This window comes from Astatotilapia calliptera, chromosome 14 (assembly GCF_964374335.1).
Source record: "Astatotilapia calliptera chromosome 14, fAstCal68.1, whole genome shotgun sequence".
Classification (NCBI taxonomy): domain Eukaryota; kingdom Metazoa; phylum Chordata; class Actinopteri; order Cichliformes; family Cichlidae; genus Astatotilapia; species Astatotilapia calliptera.
Genome location: NC_137435.1, coordinates 30,381,848 through 30,405,945, shown reverse-complemented (window position 1 = coordinate 30,405,945; position 24,098 = coordinate 30,381,848). Strand labels below are relative to the sequence as shown.

The following is a 24,098-nucleotide window of genomic DNA, read 5'->3' as shown; positions in this document are numbered from 1 at the left end:
GTATACAAGTGTTTCAGAGTTGGCCTGAAACAAAATGGATGCACCCTGAAACTGCAATTTGTTAACTTTTTGTTCAGAGGATGCTAAAGATGGACAGGAAATACTAGGATGCAACGCTGTGGAACCAGACAGGCAGACAAACACAAAGAGCCGCAGACGCAGAGTCCAAGAACAAGCAGGAGACTAAAAGCATGAGGTAATTGCCAGAGACTGCAGCCTCAAGAATTAAGCCTCCCGTGACAATTTGGCAAATGAGGTATGGTGGGAGTATAACTGGAGGGAGTAATGAGGTGAGTGGAAGCAGGTGAGTTAATTGGGAAGTGGGAATAGACGACAAACGATTAGGGCTGTGGTTGAACAGTCAGGAAAAAATGTCTTTCCTAATCACTTCTTGACCTTGATGAAAAACATTGTGAGTTCAAGGAAAAATGTGAAGGACAGTTCAGAATAGACTCACACACTAGACTATGTGACATCTTTAGAACTTACTTACAGTACTCAGAAACCATCCTAAGCAAAACTGACTATTCAACAAAGTCATTCCTGATGGTTGTGGATAATGCTGTGTGTTTTGATGTAACCTTTTTGGACATTGTTTCCCTTGTGACATATAAAAGTGTGCAACACACAGCTGAATTATATAAATCGGGGTCATCATAACTTGTTTTAGTTTGGATGAAGCGAACAATTTTGCTCTTCACTGTGCAAATTACAGAAAAAAGTATACATGATGCACTTTTTGGACAACAGTAGCTAGCCACCTACACATAATCCCTGCCGGAGCTGCTCAGCTATGAAAACCCATGCCATGAAGCTCCCGGCATACAGTCCTCATGCTGATGTTAATGTCAGAGGAGGTTTGGAACGCCGCAGTTGTTGAGTCAAAAGAGTGTTGGAGATTTATATGCTATATAAAGATTTTAAAAAAGCACTCAGCTACCCCAGTCTGTAGCCACTCCATAGCCACAGAGTGGGGCCAGATCAAGGACCAGATACAACAGTTCTATTTTGCAATAATACCTCTTACTGTTGATCATGCAATAGCTGGTAGAAGAGAACTGACACAAATCTTTGTAAAGGCAGAGAGCATGGCTAGATGTCTGATGTTATACCCCTGTGGCAGTGGGACTGAAAACACCCAAATGTAAACATTCAGAGGTGTGGCCCTATGTTTTTGTTCACATTACGCCATGTTGTAAAATCTATTGAAAATGAATAAATACATTGTCATGGCTTCTGTAAAGCTGATAATATAAAGCAGTAGGTCATGGCAAAGCAAAGAACAGCTGATGCAACTGTATATGTTGCATATGACTGAGATTTCTTTTAAACTGAAAGCTCAGAAGCAAGAATGTATCGTTTTGTTGAACGGCCATTACCTCAGCTCCTCTCTCCTCCCGTCTCTTATTTGTCTCCTCCACTTGAATCTCATGTTGGAGAGACTAAAATGAGAAAAGGAGAGAAAGCGAAGACCTTACTGGAATGGAACAGAAAAGAAAATGGATTTCTCATTTAGATGACACTTAACAAATATTTGGCACCAAAATGTTTGTGCTATCTATCTTCAGTATTCATCAGAATCCCAAACCTTGACTTCTAATCCGGCAAGAAAAGCAGATCCACGGACTAATGCTGTTAGTTTTACTGCATATGATCTATTGCTTGGTAGCAGCTTTCTGTCATTACCATATTGATTATTTCAGTGAAACATTCAGATTAATATTTGTTCCTCCAAGCCAGTCCTCTTGTCCTGTCAAAAAAGGAAACAAAATGCTCTTGAGAAGTTAGCCAACCCTGAGTTACTCCAGCAGAAAATTAAATGTCAGAACTTATAAATTGACCACTTTAAAGTCTTTCCTTTGGCTCTTTCCTCTGACTGTAGGATATTTGATGGTGTAAAGTATACATGAAATACATCCTAATCATTACATCACAATATATACAATGAATGTTTTCTCTCCTATGTTGTATTCTTGAGTGAATAAGTTACAGAAGCAAGAAAGATCTTTCTCTCTTTGCAGGATGCATGCCGTACTGGGTACACTTCCAGTTCCAGTGAAGGGTTAGCTTTTTTTATTTTATCCTTTTTCACTAAACAAACTTATGCTTAGTTCATCTCATGCTCGGTCAAAGTTTAAATTGTTTTTTTGGAAGGCATTCTCCTCATCTAAACTCTGAGCCTGTCCATCAGTCTGCTGAACCTGTTTCTATCTCCTCATTTTCTTTCTTCTCTTTCATTCATTCTATCCCAGATGGACTGCTTTGACCCCAAACTCAGGGGGGTTAACAGCATCCTTATAGCTTCTGTAACTCCAAAGACCAAATAACAAAACTCACAGAAAACATGTTGGGGTTTCTTTTCCTTTTTTTTTTTTTTGTCTTTGTTGCCATCCTTCAGTGCACTTTGGGGAAAACTTGTTTTTTGTTTTTGCTGTTTTTCTTTGTTACACTTTTTATAATGGTTTGTGCTTGAATAGTTTTATATCCCTACACCTTGTCAGAACATTAACTTCTCCTTGTAAAGAGTCTACAGCAGGGAATAATAATTGTTTATTCTAGTTATGTAGCCACAGGCGTGATTGATACATCATTTGGCATCCAGTATTAGTTAACATCAAAGCAGTGACCTGAGTTCACCTCAGCTCTCAGATGAAATGTCTACCTACAGCTTCTGTAACTATAAGACCAAAAAATAAAACTCACAGAAAACATGTTGTTGTTTTTTTTCTTCTTGCTTTTGTTTGTCTTTCTTGCCATCTTTCAATGCACTGTGGGGAATAACACTGAGTATGTATAACTTCTGTCTGATCCCTGGGATTGGTCATGTTTTTTGAGTTTGTGTAGTTTTAATTTTTTATTTTTGTTCAAGGGTTGGAGTCAGTATTCTGATAATGGATTTGTGTTTTGTTTTTTTATACTGCCTCCATGTTCCGTGTGAGTTTCCTCTTCTCTGTATTTAGTTGGATTCTTTTTCCTGCTTTATCTCTCGTCTCTTACGCCTTGCTGTGAGTTTTACTTCCTAACCTGTGATTGCCATGATTACTTCCCTGCGGTTCACAATTCCCAATTAGCCCTCAGTGTGTGTACATACGGTTCCATCGTTCTCCTAGTCTTTTCCCCAGACTGCTCTCTGTCATCCTGCTTTCCTGCAAGCTTTTGTATTTCTGCTTTGTGCTTCTTGTGGACTTTGTTTTTGGACTTTGGCATTCAGTGTAAAACAAACAAAACAAAACAAAAAGTCTGCTTTTTTTTGCTTTTATCCCTAATTTGGGTTCTTAATTCTGAATACTGAAGGCATTAACAACAAAAAGATCAGAAAATAAAAGCAAAAAATAAATAAATCAAAGTTAAAAACAAAACAAAACATGGGGGCATTATTGTCGAAATAGTAATTGATTTAAAATACTGAGTTTTGTTTTTAGATTAACTCCCATCAGGACTCAAAAAACAGAATACACTGACAATCTGTCACGGTCTGGCTGGCAGACCGTGGGGATGTGGGGAAAAGGAGGACCCAGGCGCGGTACTCTGTGTATGAACAGTGCGTTTATTTACAGTGATGGAAAGTAACAATAAACCCCAGTGTATTCCCCAGACTCCCGTGTCGTGTCTCCCTCGTGCTCTCTGCTTCCGTGTCAGCACCCCCCGGTGCTCGCTGCTCTCCCAAGCCTTCCACGCTCCACCTGTGGGAAACAATAGCGGCAGCTGTCAGGACACTTAGGAATGGCAGGCATACACTTTAAGACAAAACCTAGACGGGGTGACTAACGTGGAGTCTCATGCAATGATCCCGCGTCAGTGGGAGCTCCAAGACTCTCCTAAGTAGCTCCCCCGACGAGCCCTGATCAGCGGCAGGTGTGTGGCTTCGGGTGTGGCCAGTCCCTCCGCAGGGCCACACCCCTCAGGCCTGCAGGTGGCCGAGCTCCATCCTCCAGGCACACCCGCAGACATACACACCCATACCTCGCCTAAACATATGAGTGGGACACAGACTAACACAGCACAGAGAAACACACATATGTACACGCACAGAGAAGGGGAAACGACACCAAAAATACATAATAATACACAGGTCCATGACTGCCCAGGGATCCTGGGTCGCCCAGTCCCAGGACCCTGACACAAACAAAAGCCACATTTGCTGTTAATTGAAAATGCACGCTGTGGGTAACTAGTCCAGTGACATCAGTCAAAAGGAGCACCAAGTATAGTTCAGTAGTAGCTAACGAGTACATGATCAGCACCAAGGAGAGCGCTGCGTCTCAGTCATATCTGCTCCAGATTCTAAGTAGACGAAGAACTCTGCTGTCAGTTTGTTCATAGCAACAAGGCCAATGACAAAGTCAGCACGGAGATACCTCACGTTTGATTTTGATTTTATTTTTTCATTTATTTATTTATTTTGACATTAGATGTCTTCCTGAAGTCCCCAAAGGGATTTGAGTCTCCTCCTGGGAGAGGAACTGGAGATCTTTTTGCTTGTTTATGTGTAAAGCATTATGGAGCCACTTTCCTCTAGATTAGTAAGAAGTAAGAAACAAATGATGTCTATGACTAAACAGTGGACTAAGAAAAAATACTAATTTAAATGACAAATTAAAGCTTCAACATGAGCTATGACCTTTGGTAGTTTATGCTGATCAGGTCACACATTCACTGTTAGATGTCAAATTTTTCATCTTATCTTGAGTCCATGTGAAGGCTTGGTCAGTATCAGTCAGGGATTACAATGTTTGCCTGCATGTGAGTCGCCCTTATTTAGGCAATTTTTTATATTTATATTTTTTATAACTTCAATGTGACTGGAATTAAACACATTGAACCTTCTAAAGGATTTTGTTTTTAACAGAAAGAAGTCTGTGTTTCATTTGTGCTGCAATAATAACAGATAAAGATGGGAGAAAGGCAAGTTATTGGGAGCAGCGAACAGTGTTTGCTTTCCAAAAAGCAGCCATTAGGGGTAGATAGAGCTCACCATCATTAGAGAAAGGCTGATTTGTAGACAACATAAGAGGAGACAGTGTTTTGGATAGAGCCAAGTAATGGATGTCTGAAGTGATTTCTCAGAAATGCCATTGTGCACTCAGCTTGGAAACCAGAGAGGCCAGTGTGGCTGTGTTCAGCTACCTAGCTTGTCACCTGTCAGCCCTTCTGGGAAATGAGTTTCTGCCTTTTCAGCTCAACTGTTTCTTCACACTGCTCAATGTATTCAGTTTATCTTCAGCATATGGAGAAAAATATCCAAATAATATTCTGATGAATAATAATCATCAGAATAACAGCCAAACTGACCATCACCATCACGATAATGAAAATCCTGGTTTTAGTCTCCGTGTTATCTCGTTCATACCACAAACGCAAAATCCCTTCATAACCTATGACTGTAGCTGAGTCTTTTTTTCCCTTTAATCTTTGATCAATGAATGCTAAACTTTGAATCATAATATTTGAAATATCATATACACAACATCTGTCAGCCTGAGCTGTCTATATGAATTTTCCTGCTTTTATGCGTGCAGTTTAAAAATAGTAACACAGTGCTGGATATTTTGTGGTCACCGTTAAGTATGATAGTGTTCAATACAGTTAACTGCTTTGTGCAGAGTCTAATCAGCCATGGTCGTCTAAAATAACCGGCGATTCAGCCAGAAATCAATCAGGCAATAAAAAACTGTACTGTTGTAGGAGAGAGGAGCCACAATATTTCAAGAATTTAGACTTCTTCGGGACATTTTGAAAGGATCGATAGAGTAAAGATAGTGTGTATGTTGTACTACACTCACTTATTCACAGTCAAATTATTATTGTATTAAAAGGTGTGCATTCGATAACATAGCTGCCAGACAAAACTCCAAAACGTTTTCACACACAAAATATGCTTAGCTTTGTGCTTAGATGTGATATTAAACAGAGAATGGACTTTTGCATGACAGGAGATGGGAAAAATACTGGAAAGAAAATTGATTTAAAATTGTTGTAATTGTGCTCATTACACAGACCAGCATCTGTCAGCCTTGTGACCAGAAAATCATGTATGCACACGCACAGCCTCAGCTGATGAGCTCATCCTTTTTTCTTTTTCTTTTTTTTTTTAATTGACTGGGCTCTCAGGTCCATTTGCCTTTTTTGTAGCGGTCGTCCCAGTGGTCACTTGGGTTGATTTTTAAAGCTTACATGGGCTAGAGGAGAAATAAAGGAAGGCTGGTGGAAATTCAGATTAGAAATGGAACCTTGAAGATTAATGGAAATCAAATGCACTGATTGAGACTGCATTAAGACAAGTGTTCAGCCCACTGCAAGTGGAGTCTCCTATTCAACTGCATTTAAATGAGTCCATTAACACTCACTCCATTACCGATGAATACTTTTGCCTTTCATAATGAATGGTTTGGAATTTACTGCCTTGAACTCTTTTGAACGAACATAAGTGAAGAGGCTGCATGAATAAATAGTGCCCCCTAGTGGTTCAATAAAGGTCTTCACCTTCACCTAATTTTCAAATTATTATCATTATTATTATTGTTGTTGTTGTTGTTGTTGTTGTTGTCATATACAAACTATTGAACAGATTCAAATCATCAATGCCATGTATAAATTATTTACATAATGGAATCACCAAGGGAGGACTCCCATAACAATAACACACATACTAAATAAACTAGATAGAAACAAACTGAAAATGTAATGCCTTAGTGCTAGAAAATATCCCGTATTTTATGATGGATTATGGTGGTATAATTCTTGGACAGTGGGCTGCAAAAGAATTCATTCACTAACATGCACCTGTTCATTTGTTCTATATTTCTTTATAAGCTGACTTAGGCTTGCTTAGGCTGCTACACCTGCAAGCATGCCCCATGTAAGCGGAAAAAAATAGATGGATAGATGAACATTTGTTCATTCAATTATTGGTTCTGTCACTTGGTTTACAGTCTCTTAAAGCACTTTGCTAGACCCACAATTTCTTTAATTGAAATTTATCATATCTTGTTACTTAAAAAATTGAGGAAACTACATAAGTGGAGGACAAAAGAAGCGATGGGCCTAAAAAAAAAAGCAGTGTATCTGAAAGTCATGTCCTAGAAATAGGAACAAAAATCCAGCAAAGACCTGATGCAGAACCTCAGCGATACATCTGGCCCTCCAGTTGTTGCAGCTACTGTTCACTGAAGTCTCCTCAGAAGTGGAAGCGTGACTGAGGTGTGCCAGATTACACAAGAAATGGATTGAAAATCAGTGGCAGGGAGTCTTAAGGAGTGATGAATGCCAATGTGAGAGTTTTGGTTCAAATGATCATCGATATGTACGGAGGAGATCAGGAGAGACACTGAGCATCTACAGCTATCTGTAAAACACAGTATTCCTGAAGGCAACTTAAAGACATTACAAGAAAGCTTGCCAATGATTCAGGCTGTGTTAAAGAATAAAGGCACTCATACCAAATACTGACTTGAAAGTCAGTATTTGGTATGAGTCTAACTCTGTTTTTGCCTTATATATTATATATCCATGTATGTTTAGACCTTTTAATAAATCCCTGAACCTATTTCCTTTTTTTCTAGCAAAATATAAAGAAATAAACGTTGGCTCAAGTCTGAAGTGAAATTGTGTAATAGTGTGAAGTCATTTCAAATAGAAACAAGGAGGGTGTGAAGAAACTAACACATGGTTATTTTTCATATTGTTATTCTATACCACTCCCTTTTTATGGATGTCTTTACAGCCAGCACCACCAAGGGCCCAATTTATGAGTCTGAGAGAAAACTTTCCAAGGAAACTGTATTTTACCTATATTACTGGGGTAATACACTAGTTTCTTCGTCATTACTGCTGACTAAGAAATTGAAAGTGTATCAGTGTATTTCAGTGCATGTATTCACTGAAATACAGTTAGGGAGTTTGCATCATGTCACAAGCACACATACACAAAATGAGCAGGATGCCGACTAGGATGTATTAACAATATTTATTCACTACAAGCTCCAGTGTTATTTTTCCTATTTCATTTCAACCCAACAGTCAGAATGAGATGTGTTTCTTTTTCTTTACATATTTACAGATTGGTTTCACTATTGGCAATATATCACATTTATCTATATACACAACCCATTTATCACCTTGTTGACACTAAGCACTTTGAATGGTCACTAAGACCAGAAAAGCGCCATATAAATGCAGTCTATTTATCGTTCTTGCCAGCCATCAGCAGAAGATGTTTGTTAAATATGGGTTAAAACCTCAGTAGATTTCTACTGATTGTGTTCTCTTTCCGCCTTATCTCTTGAAAACAGAGGGCAGAGCAAAAGTAAAATAAACTCCATTTAGTTTTACTTTTGGAACTTTCCATTCTCTTTAGGAATAAAGCTAAAGGCCTTAGAATAAGAGTTCAGTAATGCTTTCAGAAAGTGTTCAGGGCAGGGACACTGGAAGAGATTGTGAGTGAAATATTCACAAAGACTTTATTATGAAAACACTGACAGACAAAAAGGAGGGGATGCGATCACTGATCTTTGACCATCTGCCCTCGTTTAGCCTTTCTCTATTTAAAATCAGTGTGTTCAAGTGCCGTAGCTCTCCAGCACTGTAGACAAAGGAAAACAAAGAAAGAAATGGGTCCATGTAGTCAGACCATACATGAGCAAGTCAGTTTATGATACTGGAGTAACTGATTAATGTAAACTGAATACTGAATAAATGAAGAATATGGAGATCCAAAGTACCAGCCGTTATAATGTCAGAAAAGCAATTCTGGGTTATGGTGAAGCACACGTAACTGTCAGGACATTAACATCATAACATATTAGGCCTGTATAACTTGATATTTATTGCTCCCATTATCAAAATATTTGGTGGGATTCGTCTGAAAGTGAGTACTGAAAATCAGTATTTCATTTAAAAATGTTCAAATATTGACTTTAAGTTACCTTTTGAAAAGTGCAAGTATTTCTGAACTGATTACTCATCAAATGTGGTACAAGCGTACTTCCAAGTCATAGCTATGGATAAATACAATTTGGTTTTGGAAAGAGGTGAAATGAAAGAGTAGGAGAAAAAAAAAGGTTAACAGTGAGACACCTTCAGTTCTCACTATAATGATTTTAATGGAAGAACATGACAGCCAATCAAAAATACAAGAAGAAGAAGAAGAAGAAGAATGCTTGATTTTAAACTTTCAAAACATCTACTGAAAGTTTTTAAAAACTTCTGAGCCCGTACATGGACTGATGAGAAAATTTGAACTTTTGTCAAAAACAGACAAAGTATGTTTTGAAAGGCACTGCACAAAAACAACGAAACCTCATCGCAGCTGGAAAGCATGTTGGAGGAAGTGTCGTGGTTGGATGGAGGCTTTTTCAGCTACAGACAACTTTTTTTCTTACTTCTATCAAAGACTTGAAGAGCACATCTGTTTACTTGTCATCGGTTTGGTCAGATAGTGTGTATCTAATGAATAAGAAAAAAATCATTTTTTAGTAATCAGTGCAGAAATCCTGTTATTTCCAAAAAGAGTACGTAGGCAAATTGTACGAAGAGTTAAAGTAAATAAACATCAACCCCTGATTAAATGAGTAAAGTCGTCTATATAAAACATTTTTTTGTGACACAAGTGACACAATTGCATTTGTTACAGAACACTTGCTCTCTAAGTGTTTTGTCTAGTAAGACAAAATGCTAAACAGCACATTTTAACTTTTCCAACAAACACACACACATTTTCCAATACTGCATTTACCTTGAAAAGCGGCTGTGTCCAATATTGCATCGTTGCTAGAAGGATTTATAAGAAACGGTGCCTTCAGGCACAAAAAGAAATGAACATGGCTAAATTTGGAAAGGTGGGACATGTTGAAATTTGGTTGGAATACAAATATGGTGGGTCAGAAATACAGTACCTTATACAACACACATATCATAAGCTGTAATGAAACACATAGCCATCCGTGTTAAAACACTGCATTTACCCCACATCTCCTAACGAAACCCTTCACTGAAACCAGTAGCACAGTCTATGAAACCTAGCTTGTTACCAGTGTAGCAGAAAAAAACCTGTTTTCAAATTAAGACATGTGAGCTGTAAAATATGTGTTAGATGTGTATTTTCTTTGATTTACAATCTAGCCTACTTTTGCAATATGTACATTAAAAAAAATATTTAGACAGAGAAAAAAAAATCAGCTTTAAATATATATTTATCTCTGTGTTTTTAAAAAATCATTTATGAAATAAGCGGTCAGCTTATTTCATGTCAAAGCAGCAGTGATGTGTCATGAACCAGGCTAGGACAACAGCAAGAATAAAGACAGCAAACACTAAGGTCCATCTCCATCCGGTGGACAGTAGCTTTCTGTTGGGAAAGTGGCACCAATTTTTTCTCTGGTGCCCTCTTCAAATATTACCACTGTTCTGTGTGTGTGATAAACTTTAGATGTTATGGGAAAAGCAAAATGTTAGTAAAACTATTATTAAAACTTTTCATTCAGTGACTTAATGTATGTTTTGCCTTGTATTGCACCCAGTAACACCCACTCGCCTTTACGAGCTTCTAAGGCCATTTGAAACCCCATCATTTCATTCACACCTTCATCTTTGGGGTACTGCCAACAGACTTTAAGCATTCACGTTTTCATGTATAATCCTCATCATCTCTATCATTTCCCTCAACCAAAATTACAACAAAAATGAAAAACGAACAAACAAATGGGAAAAAAAAGCAAACTTGTTATGTTCTGAATCAGGGATCACATGCATTTATTTAAGAATCCAAGCTTGCTTTTGTCTGACCATGCAGTATGGACACACTGCGATGTGCGTTGCTTTAAAAAACAAACAAACAAAAGAAAGCAATCATCACAATCAGCCCTGAAAAACACCTGGGAATCCAGGTTCTGTAGGATGTTTCACGCCAGCTTTGGGAATTCATCCAGATGGTTTTAAAAATAGTTGCCACTGAACCCACCAATGAAATCCATCCAGTTAAGGGGATGATCAGATACCACGTAGTGCTTCTCTAGAAAAAACAAACAAAAGAAAAAAAACACCGGTCCATCAAGGAATTGGCATCAAATGAACTCTGCACTGTAAAATCCCAGTTTGTTTGGAGATAAAAAGGTCGAGACATACAGAAAGACACAGCTGTAAAGGGCAGCGGGCTGCTTCAGCCCATATTTAGTCTGCTTCTCATCGGCGGATTTCAAACATTGCAACCGAACACTCATTCAGTCTCGTTTTGAAAGCTAACAGTTCCTCAAACTCAATTTCAAACAAGTGAGCCCGCTCTGCTCTGGGCAGGCACCATGACTGGCACCGCCCCCATCCGCTCCAGAGTGGCCTGGCTCACGGCGTAGGAGTGTGTGTGTTGCCCGTGTGCGGACGTCACCACCGGTTTGAGGCTCACGGTGCCGTTGCTGCGCACCATGTTGGGAGGGGAGGGGGCAGAGTTTGTGGTGACCACCAGAGTCTTTGGTGGCGGGAGGGTGTGGCTGCCGTTGGCAAACGACGTCGTTGCTGTCGTGGGCGGGGGGTGGCGGGAGAGCGGGGTTGAGCCTGGCGCTGTCACTGCTGTGCCGTGGCCTTGTGCTGCGTTCTGGCCTGGGCCGTGTCCGTGCGTGCCGTGAGCAGCGGCAGAGTAGGTCTGGCGAGCGTCTCCATTGTAGCGCGTGTAGGAGTTGGTGTCATAGTTGGGTTTGGGGTTGTGCCAGTAACGACTGTTGTACGTGTTGGTAGACGTGAGCGTGTCGTTCTCTGAGGAGGACGCGTCGGCATGGAAAGCCTTTACTGATGATGACCTCTTAGGAGGAAGGTCATCCTCTCTGTTGAGGAGACATTTGAAAGAGAGCACAGTTAGACATGCACAGCTTTACACGCAGATTACAATAACTGCCTGTACCAACGTTTATGGTTTGCATGGGGAAAAACATTAGAAAACTGTTTTTCATTAAACGCAATTTTATGATATTTATTTTGTTAATCCTGTGCATTTATAGCAAAGCAAAAGATCACAGATAAAAGATGTCAGTAATACAAGAAGTGAAGGCCAGTTAGTTCAGCTTCATATATTTAGCACAAATTTCCATAAAAGATTAATTCAGCTTCACAGTGCAGCAAAAGTTCTACTGAGAATCTACAAGGTGCTTATGTATTCATGTGTGCACTCTGATCTTCGTGGAGCCTATTAAATATAATGTGATAATCATTGCGAAGCCGTGTGCGAGTAAAGCAACAAAAAAATGTCAAAACTATGATCAAATAATTTTATATGTATTCAAAAGTATTTCAAATGAAGTCGACAAAAACTTCCTGCCTTTCTGTTTTTCTATTTTCATGAGCTCCTGAGGCATATGAGATGAAGTGTATTCTTTGTGATTTTCTGTTGAGGAAAAGCAGAAGTGTAAGGGTGGACTGACAGTTTTATTGCTATCTCAGTTACTCAGAGCTACAGATATCTGAAAGTAAACTAATTTATCCTCCAAATAAGTCCTGGAGTAATTTAGTGGCAAATTTACAGCTAAGGTAAACAACTGACAGAGGATTTAAAAGACAAACTAGCCTGTAATTAGGAAGAACATTTAAGCCTATTACTGGTGTAGTTTTCAGAGCTTTCAGTGCTGACACGCTTAATATTCTACAACAGGAAGCACAAAGCCAACGCTGCATGTTTTTGATTTTTAAAATACATCAGACAGGCCATAAATGTCACCCTGCAACCTTCTGAAACACTAAGTATGTGATTAGCTCAGTAAACAAACCCTGCTTTACTTCAACAGAAACTCTATATTAAGTATAAACAATGTCGTGGAAAGACTGACTAAAGAGCTGCTTAATTCTGAGAAACAAACAAAACGCTTTGATGACAAAATACAAAAACTGCACAAAATGGAGAAAAGCTGGACTGTTAAATAGCTTTTCACCTGATAGTAACAGACAGTATGGATACTGGATACTACTGGTACTTTATTTATAAGTAGTATTTCTATGTTATGCTACTTTCTACTTCTACTCCACTTTATTTTTGGAACCAGACATCCCAACACAATTTATTTGAAATCTTTAGTTGCTTATTTGGCAGTAAAATTACATATAGCAACAAATAATGTTTAAATAAAATAACACATACAATTATGAAAAGTTCTATATAATATATTTTTATATAGGAAGTTGAAATATTTTTCTGATTCCCCACCCTCTTGGCTCTTGGTTCCCTCTGTGCCCCTTCATTAAAAAAAATCCTGGAAACGCCCCTGCATCCTAATAGCCTTAACACCTTATAAGGTAAACGCATTCTTTACGGCTCCTACACATCAGTCACTGGACAAATAAAAGCTTATCTTTAAATATAAATGTATTCAGTCTGAATAAATACATAAACTACACCCATTAGCCACTTGATCAAGCATAGTGCAATCTACTACCTTCCAACAGTCTGCCGTAAAGCCTTGCTTTTGTTGACTGATTCCATTGTGTGTTGTGATGGTGGTCTACTGAACTGCATTTCATTGAAATATCTTCCAAATATTTTTTTCATTCCATAAGCACACAGTGCATTTAGGGAGCAAATCATCAAATGTATGTTGTCTAGTACAAGCACTCAGCACAGCGTGGCCTCAATAATAAAGCAGAATTATCACCTTTTTGACACAGTCAGCAAAAGCTGAAAATGTGCTCTCCATAAAAGTTCAGCATGCCAGTGCCGCTGCGTTACAGGTTACAGACATACTGAGTAAACGTGGTGAGCGTACAAGCTTGCAGATGCACTTTCACACCAGCTACATAGTAATGAAAAAGAAAAAAAGAACAATGGAAAAACAGCAATCAAAGCCAAACCTGATCTCATTGGGAATCTCCTCCTCATCATATTTGTTCTTGTTCTTCCAATAGAAGAGTGTGACCACCACTAACAGGGAACAGATGACGACTGCCAGGACTCCTGTGGCAATGGTTCCTGCTATTAGACCTACACTCTGAGGCTGGGCTGCAGGACAGACAGACAAGAGGATGACATTTGAAAATGACCAGAGAGCTGGATGAGTTGGCCAAAACTACACTTAAAAAAATTATCTAGTAAACAGATTTCATTTCATTACACACAGAGAAGAGAATCAAAAAATGTATTTGGAAGTTTTCAGTCTTTTGAATATGTGGCTTTACAGCTGAAGGCCCCATCCAAAGTTGTGTTTCTTAATGTTTACAGGCCTCCCAAATACTGCACAGACTTTTTTAATGACCTCAGTGAACTGCTGTCTGTGATCTGTGTTGATTTTGACTGTGTAATTATTGCTGGGGATTTTAACATTCATGTGGACAACCCTCAGGACAAAGGGACTAAAGACCTGAGTAACACTCTGGGCAACTTTGGGCTGACTCAGCATGTAACAGAGGCCACACATAATAGAGGACACACTCTTGACCTACTGATCTCCAAAGGCCTGAGCATTTCAAAGGTTACTGTGTCTGATGTGGGCGTGTCTGATCATTACTGTGTTTTCTTTGAAAGTAAAATCTCAGCCCACACAAATATATCAACAACAGTGATCACAAAACGGTGTATAACTGAACACAGTAGTGCAATTTTTAACCAGGTCTTCCCATTAACACCTGATCTGTCCAGAGGGTCAGTCAATGAGCTCGTCAATAGCTTCAATGCTAACATGTTAAATGTAATGGACACTATTGCTCCCATTAAGGTGAAGGTTATCTCTGGAAGGAAAAAGTCTCCATGGAGAAACTCCACACTGGTGAAAAATGAAAAAAGAGAGTGTAGGAAAGCTGAGCGCAGATGGAGAAAAACAAACCTCCAGGTTCATTATGACATTTATAAAGAGAAACTTCACAATTATAATTTACAACTGAGGAATGCAAGGAGGTCCTACTTCTCTGACATCATCACTAAAAACAGCCATAATGCTCGGGTCTTATTTTCTACAGTTGACAGGCTAACAAACCCTCCTGTGTCAGTGGCAGCTGAACTTCATTCGACCATGGCCTGCAATGACTTTGCCAAATTCTTCACTGAAAAAATCCAAAAAATTAGACAAGCAATTGGTACATCAACAGCAGATCCAGGATATGTACTGTGTCCACCAAAAAACTGTTTAAACACCATGAAACAGTTTCAACCTATTAACAGCAAAGACCTGGAGGACATCTTAGGTCAACTGAACTCCTCCTCCTGCTGTTTAGATGTCCTGCCAACAAGTTTTTTCAAAAAGGTCTCAAAGACTTTAGAGTCAGACCTGTTACAGATCGTCAACTTTTCTTTATTATCAGGTGTGTTTCCAGAATCACTAAAAACTGCTGTAATCAAACCTATACTGAAAAAGGACAAGCTTGACAAGACACAAATGAACAACTACAGGCCGATCTCAAATCTCCCGTTTTTAAGTAAGATCATTGAAAAAGCAGTTTCTCAACAGCTCAGTTACTTCTTAAAACAGAATAACTGCTACGATGCCTTCCAGTCAGGTTTTAGACAGAACCACAGCACTGAAACCGCTCTGACCAAAGTGTTTAATGACATATGTCTGAATACAGACAGTGGAAAAATGTCAGTCCTAGTTTTACTGGATCTCAGTGCAGCATTTGATACAGTTGACCACAACATATTACTCAAACGACTGGAGAACTGGACAGGTCTTTCAGGAACTGTACTAAACTGGTTCAAAACATACGTAGAAAACAGGAAATACTTTGTATCAATAGGTAACTTCACATCTGAGCAGACAAGTATCACATGTGGAGTTCCCCAAGGTTCCATCTTGGGACCCCTTCTGTTTAACATCTACATGCTCCCACTGGCACAGATTATAAACAACAACAAAATAAACTATCACAGCTATGCAGATGACACACAAATATATATCACAATGTCACCAGGAGACCGAGGCCCTGTACAGGCTCTTGGTAAATGCATTGAGGAAATCAATGACTGGTTGTGCCACAATTTTCTCCAGCTAAACAAAAACAAAACTGAGGTAATAGTCTTTGGCGCCAAAGAAAAACGATTACAGGTCACCAGAGAACTTCAATCTATACATCTAAAAACCACAAACCAGGCGAGAAATTTGGGTGTAGTGATGGATGCAGACCTAAACTTAGAAAAACACATTAAGACAATAACAAAGTCAGCTTACTATCACCTCAAGAATATTTCAAGGATAAAAGATCTGATGTCTCAACAGGACCTGGAAAAACTAGTCCATGCATTCATCTTTAGTAGGCTTGATTACTGTAACAGCATCTTTACAGGTCTACCTAAAAAATCAGTCAGACAACTACAGCTCATTCAGAACTCTGCTGCTCGAGTCCTCACTAAGACCAAAAAAGTGGACCACATCAGTCCAGCTCTGAGGTCCTTACACTGGCTGCCTGTCCGTCAGAGGATAGACTTTAAAGTTCTGATGCTGGCCTATAAAGCTCTGAATGGTTTAGGACCAAAATACATCAATGACCTCCTGACCCAGTATGAACCATCCAGATCCCTCAGGTCATCTGGATCCGGTCTTTTATCAGTTCCCAGAGTCAGAACCAGACACGGAGAAGCTGCATTCAGCTTTTATGCTCCTTATATCTGGAACAAACTCCCAGAAAGCCTCAGATCAGCTGAAACACTCAGTTTATTTAAATCCAGGTTGAAGACTCACCTGTTCTCAGCTGCATTTGAATAAAGCACCAAATCCACACTGTAAGCTTAAATTTCAAAACTTACATTTAACTACTGATTTTATCTACTGTTCTGATTTTATCTGTTTTGATTTTATATACTGTTGTTTGTTTGTTTGTTTGTTAATTAGTTAGTTAGTTTATTTGCTTGTTTTAATCAATTTTAAATCATGCTTTTTATTTGTTCTTGTTTCTAATGTCTCTGTAAAGCACTTTGAATCACCTTGTTGTTGAATTGTGCTATACAAATAAACTTGCCTTGCCTTGCCTTGCCTTGCCTTAATATAGCTCCTAAAATACATCACTAGATCTGTATGTCAGGTATTTCAGAATAATATAAGGTGTCACTACAATAAGACACAAAATAAGGTGTGGTCCACACTTGATAATAACAGACTGAGCACACAGTGCAGCTTTTATAGGCTGAAAGCCACATAAGAAACTAGAACAGCTGATTATCCTCCGACATCAGGCAATTGCCCACCGAGGCTGGCAGCTTCCAAATCGTCCAATAAATAAATAAATAAATAAATAAAATATAAAAAAAAACCAACCCATTTTTGAATATTGAAAACTTTGTCTTGCTTTAATGAAAGAGCCCCAGATGTACTAAACTGACCTTTTCTGTGCCAAATAACAATTTTCAGCGCCCAGCTGACACAACTTTACACAACAGATGTACTTGCCAAAATAAATAAATAAACAAGATTCTTTCAAGTCTAACGTCTGACTAACTTTGTCAAAAAGAGTTTGGGACAATCCTTGTTAAACATATACATCATGCCTTTTATTTAATATATGGCTTTGTAAAAAGCAATCTCTTTGTCATAATTAATGGATTCAAATTGTTTTTAATAAAAAAATAAAATAAAATCTCATTCACGAGCCTTTACGTCTGTATTGTGTCAGCAAATCACAAGTCTGGCATGTCTGGCAGACTCAGCACTCTGATACAGAGCCCCGGCCTGTCACACACTGTCAGATGACCAAAAGAAAACAACATGTTACAGCCCTTTCTGTCAAGCTATCAAAACTGCCCGACCCTGTCACTTTTATCACCTCTGTTTTTTTCCTGGTGTCAGATGTCAAGTGCTGCCGTGTGCAAGCGGCTCTGACTGTGCCCTTTGTTTGGCTGGATTTTGTCACATTTGTTTGTTTGCTTATGTCTGTGTTTGACGGCTGTCAGTCACCGAGAAGACTTCTGCTCTGCCACTAGCAGCCTTTCCATCTTAAACAAACAGACACGTGTCACCTTACCCGTGCCTGTGATGTTTGAGTATACTTACGTGCAACAACCTGCAGGTTCAGCAGACAAGTGCTCTTTCCGATAGCGTTGCTGGATGTGCACTGGTAGAGTCCTGAGGTGGTGGTGCTGATGTTTCTCAGTGTGACAGTGCCCTGCATCTGGTCTAAAGGACACAAACGCACGCACATACAGAGAGCCACATAGTAATTAAAGTTTCTAAAACACAACCATATGGACCCTGTGTTGTAACTCGCACATTTAAATAATTCAAACACACTTACATTGATTTATACTTTTAAAAACTTCCGCTGAACAAGTTATACTAACTACCAATAGAGGGTGCTATTGTCTTCTTAATCCCAGTTGTGCAAATATGTTGTTCAGTAGAACAATAAAACTGAAGATTCCTTTTTCATAAATGATGAAAGGGTTGAGCTGTACACTACTGGATTCATTTAAATTGCATAAGCTTTTATTCATTTATTTATTTGTTCTTATCTTGCATATTTCCGCTGTAGAGGAAGTCAGCCAGATCTTTAACTGTTTTCTTAGCAATGACATGACAGATGTCATAGCTGTGTGCGTCAAACTAAACACACAGAGGATTAGGAGTGGCACTGGATTCCAGGATCCCTTTACAGTTTGAATGAAATGCAAGCAGAAGAAAACAAACGTGAATATTTAAAAATACATTTGTTATGTCTGTTTGCTGTTTTTTTATGTAAGCGGACATGTCAATTGTAGTCATCAAAAGGTAAAAACTTAATATATTATACATTAATGCAAAATTTATTTTAGAGGCTGTTAAATTATTTATACTGTAAATAATACCTGCAGCTATAAGTATAACCTCAGTAGTGAGTCATATTTTGGGCTACATGTTGCAAAACAAGCTAACAAGTGTGTTTTTTTCACTAATGAAGTGGATTTATTTTATGGCTGCTAGTCTGTTCCATAAATGCATGGACTAAAAACTACTTATTAATTCTAGGCTTGACTACTGCAATTCATTATTATCAGGTTTTCCTAAAAACTTATTAAGTATCCTAAAAAGTATTCAGCTGATCTAAAATGCTGCAGGACAAGATTCACAGGAACTAGAAAGAGAGAGAGTATTATTTCATTGTTTCCCTGTGAAACCCAGAATCAAACTTGAATGATCAGGCACCATCTTATCTTAAAGAGCTCATAGTACTGTATGACCCCATTAGAGCACTTAGACTGCTGGCTTACTTGTGGTTCCTTGAGTATTTAAAAGTAGAATGCGAGGCAGAGCCTTCAGCTTTCAGGCCCCTCTTCTGTGGAACCAGCTCCCAGTTTGGATTCAGGAGAGAGACACCCTCTCCTGAATCCTAACTGGGATCCAGCCTAGGCCTAGGTCACCTGATCAAGCCCTAACTATATAGTTGGGGCTCGATCAGGTGACCTAGGCCTAGGCTGCTGGGGACGTCCCATGCATGCATTCTGCATTTAAGCATGACTTATTATTCATTGTTGGCTCTCTTCCACAGTGTGGCTTTTGGCTTCCCCTCCCCTAGCTGGTTGCAGCACATGGCCGCCCCTCCCTGAGCCTGGTTCTGCCGGAGGTTTCCTTCTGTTAAAAGGCAGTTTTTCCTTCCCACTGTCACGAAGTGCTTGCTCATAGGGGCTCATTTGACTGTGGGGTTTTCTCTGTATTATTTTAGCTTCTTTACTTTACAATATAAAACACCTTGGAGCAACTGTTGTGATTTGGTTCTATATAAATAAAACTGAACTGAACTGAAATGAACAGTGTTCACCAATACACATTAAAAATACTCGTGCACACAGATGAAACTTTACAGTCTAACTGAAATATTGAAAAAGAAAAAGAAAACAACAACAACAACAACAAAATCTAGATTATTTAAAAAAAACAATTTTTGTGACAGGTTGTTTTTGTGTCTTTGTTGTTTGTTTGTTCATTTGTGCTAACGCCACTCCATTTTGTGGTGAGTCAGATTCTTTGAAGCGCTTTTCGATGTTATCATTTCAAAGGCCTGATTGCCAAAATTGCAAATTAGCATATCACAAAAGAAGATAATTGACATTTATTCAACCACCTTTGCAGCCTAATTTGCAATTATGATTTACTGAGTACACATTTCCTATTCTCCCTCTGCAAGTGCTCAGATAATTGGACTCATACCTGTTAACAGAAGACTGTTTCACTTTTATGATAATATGCTGTCTGCAATTGATGTGACTTTTGCACAGTGGGCTTTCTACTGACCAGTAGTGTACAGACAAAGAAAGATACCAGTGATGAATATTATTTCACTGTGCAGTGGGCACAGCTGGAAAAGAAAGGAGAGTGCACCACACCAGTCCTCTCTGATGCTGAAAACCAAATCCAACTCCAGTTTCTGTAAATGTTAAACGCTGGATGGCAGAAGAAAGTTATTGTATGTATTGCGGTCGCAGCAATGACACAACTGCAGATCTCACAATGGCACGTGTGGGCAGAGTTGGTATTCAGCATGAGGAAGGAGCACCACAAAGCAATATCACTTTGCTCACTTACAGAAACACATTGCTGACACACACACAAGCTCATTCACAAATTCACAGGTTCGAGTCACTACATCCATCCATCATCACCCTCAGCAGGGTCAGCGGAGGAGGATAGTCAGGAAGGGGGCAGTAGTTCAGGCCTGGCACATGACAGGTGGCAGTGATTTGGAGTCTGAGCTACGCTATGCGTGTGAGATTTACCAGCGAAGGTGGGGCAAAAGGGAACTCCGACGGCCAGCTTGTTTGTAATACCTTGCATGGCGTTGTGCGGCAGCTTGGGCAGCGCGTCCAGCTTCTCCCAGGAGTAGGACGGCGTGGGAATACCTTCCTCTGATTTGCAGATCAGCATGATGTCACTGCCTACATCCAGCGTCCCCTGGATTCGACACGCTGGCACCGAGGGGGGCACTGGCAGATGGAGAGAGTGGGCGGTGGTGCGTTAACCACTTTACAAAAGAAAACTAATTTTTTTCCAAATAGGGGAGAGAATTACATAATTTAAAAAATGTGCAGTCTCATTAATCAAACAGTCAAATATGATGTTTTTCTTATTAAAAGGACTCCTGACAAATTGAACAGTTTCCACTTTGCCACAGTGATGATTGTGCTGTTTATCTTTCTTTAATAAAGATCTGCAGATGGTAGAGAAGAAAATAAGACAAAACCTTCTTTTTTGGTCCTTTACTGTTATTAGCTGGCACTTGAGATGCATTTTTAAAAAAGTGAGCGCCACGTGCTCTCAGGTTATGAAGTACGCAACGCTTTCCTTTTCTCATTTTTATTTTTGGAGTTGTGGAAAGAATAATGAAAGAAATGTGCTGGTGTACACTACCCAACACTGTGAGTCCGACGACACCAATGCTGCGCCCCCCTCTGTCTGGGAGGTTGTTGACCAGGCACTGGTAGGTCCCAGTGTCGGACACCTGGGTGTTGTTGATGAAGATGGAGGCACTTGTGCTTGGCATGGTGGCAACGAAGCCCACACGACCGATGAGGTGGTTGGAGAGGCTGAAGACCCGACCGCCCTGGTAAATTATCACCTGGATAAGGGACCAGAGAAAAATTTAAATTAAACTCAATATTTAAAATACTGTTGCACACAGTGTCAATTTTACTGTAATTTAAAAGATACAGATGAGGACTAAATTATTACCCCCATTGAAAATGTTTTTTCAAAGGTATTTTCCAAGTGCTCTTAAACAGAACAAGGAACGCAGTTTTTCCAAACATCCTATTTGTATTTTACACACTGAAACCAAAAGTATTTAATAATAACCAAAAAACTATTTGGCCCTCCTTATGCTAATGTTTGCATATCCTTTTGTCTGGATCACAACCTGCAGTTGTTTCTTGCAATTTCCACAAGTTTAACCCACGTCGCCTGAGCAATCCCTGCCCATTCTTCTTTAATGACTCATAAGCTCCTCCAGATTTGACGGTCTTCTGGCATGGACCTTGGTTGTCAGTTCATCCCAAAGATTTTCATAGGGATTCAAGTCTGGGCTTTGTGCAGACCAGTCAGTAACGTTCACTTTGGTTTCCAGGAGGTAGCTCTTCACTGGGAGTGACACATGTTTTGGGATGTTCTCATGTTTGAAAACAAAATGACGACCTAGACCTCGTTTTGCTGCTGAATGCTTGAGGTTTCCTTTCAAAAACATTCATGTATCCTACTTTCCTTATGGTTCTTTCCACCCTGAGGGGATTGCCCATTCCAGACGCACTGAAGCGTCCCCACAGCATGATACTCCCACCACCATGTTTCACTGTGGGGATGGTCTTCTTTGAGCCAGATGCCTCTCCCTTCTTTTTCCAAACACAAGCAGCATCTCTTTGGCCAAAGAGCTTCAGTTTCATTTCATCTGAACAAGTATGCATAATCTAAAGGTTGTCCTTAGCATACTTGTTGTCTTCTTTGAGACTACATTTTCCCAACTTGGCTAAGTTATTCACATCCCGCTGCCAGGCTTGTTCTGTGTTCGGTGCTGCATGGCTCTCCTTAAATTTCTTGAGTTCTTGACACTTGAAACGCTATGATAACTTTTTCTATCCATCTCCTGCTTTGTGAGCATTCAGTCTAAACTGATTTATTTTGCTTTTGGTATGATGCTTTCTCAACTGACAGCGCCAACCCTTGCAGTTTTTATACTGTTCAAATTGAAAGATAACACTCAGTTCTAACTTCATTTTACAAACTGAGCATTTCAATATTGACTGGTAATTTTATTTTTCCTATTGTTCACAAATATAAATAATTTATGCTAGTAAAGTTAAAAAATGCTGGATTCAAAATCCATTGCACTCCTAAACAAGCACTTGGGAAAAATTTGACAATAACAAAAACTTTAGATTTCATAGAGGGACGAATGATTTTTGTCCTCACCTGTAGATGACGTTTCCTTTAGTGTTACACATCACTCTCACTAGAGAGAGACCTATTTCTACATAGAGGCTAAAAATAGACAGTGGATAGAATGGAGCAAACTGACTTATTTCTCTGGAAGAAACAAACAAACAAACAGACAAACTAAAAAAAACCTTTTCATTTGTAAGTGGCCCTTTCTAGCTCAGTGGGTAGATTTAGGGGGAGAAGTACACACTAAAAGTATGCTTTCATGCTACTGTAAGGCTCTTCACATAAAAGCATGCACTAAATGTTATGCATAATTGAAAACATTTTAAATTAGAAACATATAAACTGCAATATGACCAATCTGACAGCAGCAATGCAGGCAGACGTCTGCACAAAGAGGTCAAACCCAGCAGGAACTTAAGGCAGAAGCTATCATTTTATCATTACATCCGTGACCTTTGAGAACAATCACAGACTCCACACTTGGTTCAGGTTGAGCTGATCTTGTCTCAGGATCGAAATTAAAAGCCAATGAAAGACCAAGTTGTTTAAAAGCTTCCCAGAAGCTTCAAATTTGGCCCGAACAGCTCGTTTGTGAGGCCGAGCCACATGCAAAACAGCTCTCACCCCTCAGCTGGGCCCACACAAAGGATGAAGGACCCACGCAAACACACAGTACATGCACACAAGTCTGGCAGTCATGACACGCGCGCACCAACTCACATGGTGGCGCGGCGCATACGCCTACACACAAAGCGTGGTGGGGAATCAGAGGGGCTATTCACTTTGCTGAAAAGAGGCCTCATTGAACTGTTCAAAGACCCAGGCGGAGAGGCAACCAGCACCAGTGTGTTCTCGCCTGAGTGTGCACGGCTCTGTGTGCGCGTGCATGCATGAGAATGATAGTTCGGATGAAAGTGCAGGAGTGCGTATGTGACCGTGTCCTCCACCGCTGCTTAACGATTGTAAATTGCGTGGCAGCAATTTCCTGAGTGCAGCACGCTCGCTTTGTCCTCTTATGTGCAGATGAATAGGCAGCTCCTCAGCTGTGATGAGAGCCTGCAACTGCATCTCTTCTGCGTGTGTGTGTCTTTCACTGTAGATACATTTTGTCACAAGGAGTGTATCAGTTGTGAGCAGAGTGTGCAAGTGTGTGTGTGGAGCATGGAAGTGTTTGTGACTCTTATGTCACAATAAGTGTTCCTCCGTTTAATAACTGCCCATTCTTTTCTTTCCTTCTATGTGTTTTTTTTGTAATGGGTTCATTTGTGCATACCTCTCTGTTTCCTTTCTCTAACACATGATCTG

At 39.6% G+C, this 24,098-nt stretch overlaps 1 protein-coding gene across 2 annotated transcripts in view; it reads right to left on the bottom strand.

Moving 5' to 3' along the window:
* Nucleotides 1-10,720: 10,720 nt before the first annotated feature.
* igsf11 (immunoglobulin superfamily member 11) overlaps nucleotides 10,721-24,098 on the bottom strand; it is a 121,038-nt gene continuing 107,660 nt past the window's right edge. Inside the window, exons 4-8 of one of the 2 annotated variants that reach the window (XM_080288477.1) lie at nucleotides 21,270-21,477; nucleotides 20,639-20,845; nucleotides 17,943-18,065; nucleotides 13,822-13,969; nucleotides 10,721-11,810 (exon numbers count right to left, since the gene is read on the bottom strand). In XM_080288477.1, the coding sequence (XP_080144603.1) occupies nucleotides 11,258-11,810; nucleotides 13,822-13,969; nucleotides 17,943-18,065; nucleotides 20,639-20,845; nucleotides 21,270-21,477 (1,239 nt within the window). In that variant the 3' untranslated portion in view covers nucleotides 10,721-11,257. The remainder of the gene's footprint in view (nucleotides 11,811-13,821; nucleotides 13,970-17,942; nucleotides 18,066-20,638; nucleotides 20,846-21,269; nucleotides 21,478-24,098) is intronic. The other variant, XM_026191304.2, reaches the window with a different exon arrangement.